Raw genomic sequence first — 6,595 nt, 5'->3', positions numbered from 1 at the left:
GGGGGGGGGGGGGGACGACGACACACAGAGATAAAGCCCCCCACAGTGAGGAAGGGAGTTGGGCTAAGGCAGGATGGAGCTGCAGGTTGTCTGTGGGACGTGGAGGGGGCGCAGCTCCTACTGCTGTGCACACCCTGGCAGAGCATGGGGAGGGTGGGGAGGTGGGCATGTGCCCAGTGCATGGTAGGGTGGGGTTGCAGCTACAGGCTGGGGCCAGGAGCTGAACCAGGCTCTTCCCAGCAGGGGCTGGGCTGCACTGTGCTTGGAGTGGGCGGAGCTGGCACTGGGAAGGGGACTTGGGGGGGGGGGGCTACAGTGAATTTTGGGGTAGCTGCAGTCCCTGTCCCCACCCCATAGCTCCTTTTCCAGTGCTGCTGCTGCCTGCCCTTAGCACAGCCTGGCACAGCCCCTGTAGGGAAGAGTCTGGTGCGGCCCTGGCCCCAGCCCTCAGCAGCAGCACGCCTCACCACATGCAGATTCTGGACACATACCCCCCGCGCCCGCCCAGGGTACGTACGGTGGCGGGAGCCGCCCCCTGGATGAGCTGTGGCTCCATCCTGCACCCTGCCCCGGCAGCACCTGCCCCAGCCCCTCCCTCACTCACTACAGGGGCCATGATCTACATGCCTCACACCCCCTTCCTTCCCCAGGACAGACTTACAAGCTGCCAGGCTGTGCACTGGAAATTGGATCAAAATCCTGAAAAATCGGCTATCTGTATCAGCCCCAAAAATCTCTATCGGTGCACCCCTAACATACACACATACATATGTGATATACACACATATCAGTACTTATCATGCACTACATGGTTTCACTTGTACTAAAGTCTTTCTTACCTTTGCCTCTTTTGCTACCTTTGTTATGTTAAGGAACATCTGGGCTATCTCTCGATCAAATACCCTCACTCTATCCCACTCCAGAGTAAGAGAGCTTTCTTTTTCATGGTTCACCTACAGAATAAAAACAAGCAAATACAACAAGTTGTTCACTACTTTTAAAAGCTCAGGAATGCACACTTCTCACAAGAGGCAAATCCTACAGCAGTTCACAATGAGACAATACTTATTACTTACAATTGGCACTTTCATTAAACTAACTGACTGCATGGCTTCTAAGATGATGCCTTAGGGCAGCATTTCTCAACCCGTGGATCACGACTCAAAAAAGTGGGTTGCAAGAATATATGAAAGGGTCATGAACAAACTTTAAAAATGGAATCTCCTTTAAAAAAGAAAAACCTGGGAAAGAGTGGCTTTTGCCTTGCAGGCTGGCAGAGCTCCAGCCTGCAATGGGCTGCTTGAGGCCCCCCCCCATCCCCCACACACATCCAGTTGCTGCCCCACACACTGGGGGACTGAGGGGAACTGGATTGGGACTGGGCATCCATGTTTAAAAATGGGTCCCGGTACAAAAAAATGTTGAGAACCACTGCCTTAGGGAACAGGGCACCTGAGTTAGTGGAGTTCAACTAATTAGATTACTTCTCTTTTTAAAATAAATATATTTCAATTGTTTGCATAATGTGGTGATCTACAGCCTGAACAAGCTGCAGATAACTCAAAAGATTATGTAAATATAGGCAACTAATCCACCAGGCACTCTCTCAGACAGCAATGGCCAACATAACTTGTTTAAAATCCTTGTGTCAGAAAAAAACATCAAACCACTCTCATGGTAAACATATTATCAGACTTAGGTTCCTGGAAAATAGCAACAACCTGGTATCAGTCCAGGAGGACTCTGCATGCAGGTCTGATAAAGGCAGCAACAGTTGGTACAAATTAGCTTCAATTTAAAACAAACAAACAAAATCAGTTAATTTTACTGTCCTCTCCCTAAAGCCTCACCAGGAACAAAACAGCAATTCCGGGGTGCAACAGGAGAGCAACTAAGGTGTCTCACTATGGTTTTAAAGGCATGAATTGATAACTTGCCTGGGACTCAGGCCAAAGGCTGACCCCAGTTGACCCAGCTATAAAAATGGATCCTCAATTCATGCTGGGGAATCAAGAGTCAATCAGCATGTTGCTAGCCATCTTACTCCCTCATGCGCTGCCGGCTACAGAAACTGGCAAGCCTGAACTAGGCCAGCTCAGAGGGCCGCCATGCATGGATGACACTTGACCATTTTGACAACAGTTATTTTGGTCTGTTCTTAGAATATGGGCAGCAGCAAAGCCACGAGTCTGCTGTGAGCTGCCAAACTACTCAGAGGATTCATTTGCCAGTTCACATAATGAGTTACCTTTCCTCTCAGGATTCTGATACTCAGCAAGGCAAATGTTTGTTGCCAGACTACTAAAAACCTGCACTGAGGTTCACTAGAGAATCAATCTAGGGATTCGCTCACATAAAAACTAATAAAGGGAAATCATTTTAGCTCAGTCTAAGATTGAATTTGAGAAGCCTCATAAAATGTATGCAATCAATACAAATTCAGCATAGATGCCTTTGAATCTGTTCCAGGACAAGTGATTATGTGCACTTAAAATTAATGAAAATCCATTGGTAAACCACAGGTATGCTCAGCAGTTAGAAGTTTAAGAGTTAACACACAAAGCTAAATAAGACTGCATTTTACTGATAAAAACATTAGCACATGGCATAAAATGTTACCTTGGCTTGCAGCACCCAGTAAGGTTCAGGTTTAAAGGACTGGATTTTATCATGCCTTTCAACACAGAATCCAAGTGTGGGGGTCTGACATGGCCCAAAGGAGATGAGGGAGCTGTCCAAATTGCCATATTTCCCCTGAAAATATTTAGTCTGAAATCTAAGAGAAAAAGTGTTGAGAGAAAATAACCTAAGACATCTGCATGTTAAGTTTATTTGCATCAAAACAAAATTCCCCATGTTCTTAGGTTTCAAAGAGAAGTAAAACATTATAAAAAAGGGAAGGATAATTACCGCTGAGAAACAAGCATCAGCTGATTTAGTGTAACAGTTTTGTCTGTCTAGTCCTGTACTACTGGAGTTAAACCACTTTAATTCTACTGTGAAGTTTGAGAATAAAATGGTTTAGCTTCAAATTAGAGCAGAATAGGAAGAGACAGATGAAGTAGAGCAGATAAGTTTTAAGCACAAATAAAGAGCTTAAGTTGCTGTTCTGTCCACATGCTTGTACCAATACATATGAAATACTCAGTTACACACTTGGGCACTAGAATTTGTATATACATGTGTTTTAAGAGTAACCAAGATGTTAATAGCCAACAGCAGTATCTTATGAGATAAGGCTAATCTCACTCTTGATTAAGCTAGGAAGAAAGAGATAGCAACCAGAACATCAAGCATTCACAAAGGTGACCACTGTTCAAGAAGACTACTTAGTTAGATCAGAATAGCAGTCAAGTACTATTAGAAGCTCACTATTGAGAGACGATATTAAACAATTTCATAAAATATTCAAAATACAAAAAAGAAATGTCACCATTTTAATTTAACAAGGCTAAATGAATACCAACACAAGAACCATCTATGCTGTCACCTTGTAAATGCACAGCCAATTCTCAGATCTAACTCCTGGCGGGCATCAACTGACAGGGCCTCATTGCGATTGGGTTCTCCCAAATGGTTCATGGCATTGCAGATGTCTGTGTCAGTAATGGAACTGAACTTAGCTCGGTAAACTGTCCTTTCAGAGCCACGAGGTTTATTCATAACAGGAAGAACAGCATCAAGAACCTTACAGGAAACAAAAGTATGTCGGAAATCAACAGATGGCAAGGGTTCTGATCTATACTCTGTATCGATATTATACAAGATAACAACCAACCCATTGTAGTCTCCTTCCCACCAAGATTTCATATTTTTTCTTTAATATGCTATCAAGAGCTTTATTGCCCATATATATCATTTTAGAAGGATGCTATGGAATAGTACGTCTGAAGCACTGATTTCACACAATGCACCTGCAAGAAGTAAAACACTATTGCTAGAAAGAGCCAAAAAAACACCATGTGAGTCATTTTTGCAGAGCTGACTGTCATTGGGCAAAAATTCACCTGCTTTATCCCAAACTCACTTTGAGACCTCAAAGGCAATTCAGTCCTTAAGACAGTGCTACATTAATGCTGCAGATGAACATTTAGTATTCGGTACACAATCTGAATGCAACATAGCAAATTCTACCTTAAGTTAAACTTCCCACTGCAGGACAAGTTCAAAACCTAGGGGTGTACAAACCAATACCATCTTCTTATGCAAAACGTGTTAATTTTAATTATATACTTGCTGTACAGAAAAAAAATCCTTATGATTCTGTACTTGAGAGAGATCTCTACCTTACTGAAGGAGAGTACTATGACGGCTAAGATTTTACAAACGCATAGCAGCTAAAACAGCAGTGAAACATAAGGAATTTCAAAGCATGAGAAGGCCTAAACACTTAGATGCATAAATTACGATACACCACAGATGAGCAAAATCAACAAATGGGCAATTTTTAGTTGGAGTCTTAGCAATTGAAGCTCCATGAAATTTTCACTAAGCCATTCTACACCTTCAAAGCCTTCCCCCCAGTTTGCGTGGACCTTCGTATGCATCTATGAACTAACGAAGTTATCATTTTATTTATAAAACCATAACATACAGTGAACTTACATACGTTGCATTACTAGGTAACAGTAATCTTACCTCAAAGCAGATGTTTTCCCCTTCCTTATCACAATCCAGCCACAACACAATGTAGTCACAGCCTCTTCCTTCCACCTTTAAGATAAATTAACAAAGTTAAAAATCAAAAGTCAGGTACCTCTTTATCCATGATTTTGCCTAAGCTAAACTCAGAATCTAGTGGGATGAAGAGAATGTTTTTTGGAGCAAAGATGAAGGGGATAGGAAGACAGTCCTGTGGCTAAAGCAGGGCCTGGGAGCCAGAGACTTCAACTTCCATATCAGGGTGGCTCTGAAACTTAATTAATTCTTTGAAAAGTACTCTAGATTCTCAGAACACCAGATGTGATCACTATACATGCAGCAATATAGCTGCCTTCTGGAGGACGCCCTAGTGTACAATGATCAAAATTTAACTAACCACTCCTTTTTCAAAGGCTTGGGCATGCTACGAGTAATTCAAAAAAAAAAAAAGAAGAAGTATGAGAAATATTAAATCAAGGATCAAATCCTGGAAAACATGGCCAAATAGTTCAATGGGGAAAACATTTTGGCCTAGCTAATTAATCTATTATATTAATGAAACAGCTGACTAGGTAAACTGGTCAAAGAGCTGCTTCCTATATTGAAGACAACAGAGATTTAAGAAGATGCTTCTGCCTTTTTCCCCCAGATAAGACTCCAACATACTGGAAGCCAAGCCTCCAAATTTACAAGAGTAAAGATAGCAGCTAAACATTTCACATCCTGCAATCCAAGAAGCATAACATATTTCAGATTGAGGAAGCCAGCTGCCTTTCTAAGGGCAGAACTGGAGGGCATGTCCAAGTGTCATGAAGGACAAAGTACCCTGCAGTATCAGCCTCAAAAATAAGATAAAGTGAAAGTGAGAAGAGATTCAATTCCCAGTATTTAACTAGGTACATTATTTTACATTAACATTTGAAACAGCTATGGAATTTTGCTAATTAACATGCAAGTGCACAATAGAAAAGAATAATGCATTACAAAATGTAATACTGGTCTTCATAACATTTACTAGTAAATGTCATATAGTGAATTTTGGAAAGTAAACAAATTTTAGTAACATGAGAATACATACACCACTCTGCTACCAAGCCTATGCTAACAATTAGAATTGACTGCAATGTTACTGTTAACTCTAAATGTTAAGGATCAGCAAATCTCTGTCCTGACCAGTTTAGCAAATAAATGGGTAAAAGAGACATGGGATAGGAAAAAATACTGATTTTGTTTTAAACCATTTACAAACTTCAAACTGTCTGCATCTGGGGATAAATGCAGCTGGGAAGAACAAACTTCCATCTCCAAAGGGTAAAAACTACACTAATGGTTCTCTAGAAATGAGAACGAAGATGCACACAGAAAAACTGGACTGGTCTCTGGAATAAAAATGTAATAAGCTCTGTCTTGGCAGTATCCAAGGGAGAAATTATACCTTGAACCTTAACTTTTCCCTATGACAGGAGTTTCATAGTAAGTAGGGTCAGAAGGGACCTGAGCAGATCAAGTCCAACCCGCTGCCACGGCAGGAAAAAGTACTGGGGTCAAACGACACCAGCAAGGTGTACATCTAGCCTCCTCTTAAAGACCCCCAGGGTAGGAGACAGCACCACTTCGCTTGGAAGTTGTTCCAGATCTTAGCTGCCCTGACACTGAAATAGTTCCTCCTGATGTCTAATCTGAATTTACCCTCTGCCAGCTTGTGACCGTTATTTCTAGTCACTCCTGGTAGTGCTCGGGGAAACAGGGACTCCCCCAGTGCCTGCTGGTCCCCTCTGACTAGTTTGTAACAGGCCACTAGATCCCCCCTCAGCCTTCTCTTGTGGAGGCCAAACAGGTTCAGGTCCCTTAGCCTCTCCTCGTAGGGCCTGCCCTGCTGCCCCCATATCATGCGGGTGGCCCTCCTCTGGACCCTCTCAATGTTGTCCACATCCCTGCTGAAGTGGGGCGCACA

The 6,595-nt window shown here is 42.5% G+C and overlaps 1 protein-coding gene across 2 annotated transcripts in view; it reads right to left on the bottom strand.

Annotated features, from left to right (window-relative positions):
• The window catches only part of TOP3B (topoisomerase (DNA) III beta), a 19,105-nt gene that overhangs the window by 9,246 nt on the left and 3,264 nt on the right, over positions 1 to 6,595 (bottom strand). For both annotated transcript variants that reach the window (XM_019506949.1, XM_019506948.1), the window contains exons 4-7: positions 4,639 to 4,713; positions 3,491 to 3,687; positions 2,620 to 2,776; positions 840 to 953 (exon numbers count right to left, since the gene is read on the bottom strand). In XM_019506949.1, the coding sequence (XP_019362494.1) occupies positions 840 to 953; positions 2,620 to 2,776; positions 3,491 to 3,687; positions 4,639 to 4,713 (543 nt within the window). The remainder of the gene's footprint in view (positions 1 to 839; positions 954 to 2,619; positions 2,777 to 3,490; positions 3,688 to 4,638; positions 4,714 to 6,595) is intronic.

The sequence above is a fragment of the Gavialis gangeticus genome, unplaced genomic scaffold (assembly GCF_001723915.1).
Source record: "Gavialis gangeticus isolate Ggan-Ray unplaced genomic scaffold, GavGan_comp1, whole genome shotgun sequence".
In the NCBI taxonomy this organism is placed as follows: domain Eukaryota; kingdom Metazoa; phylum Chordata; order Crocodylia; family Gavialidae; genus Gavialis; species Gavialis gangeticus.
Note: the sequence above shows the minus strand (reverse complement) of the source record. Positions and strands in the feature narration are given on the sequence as shown.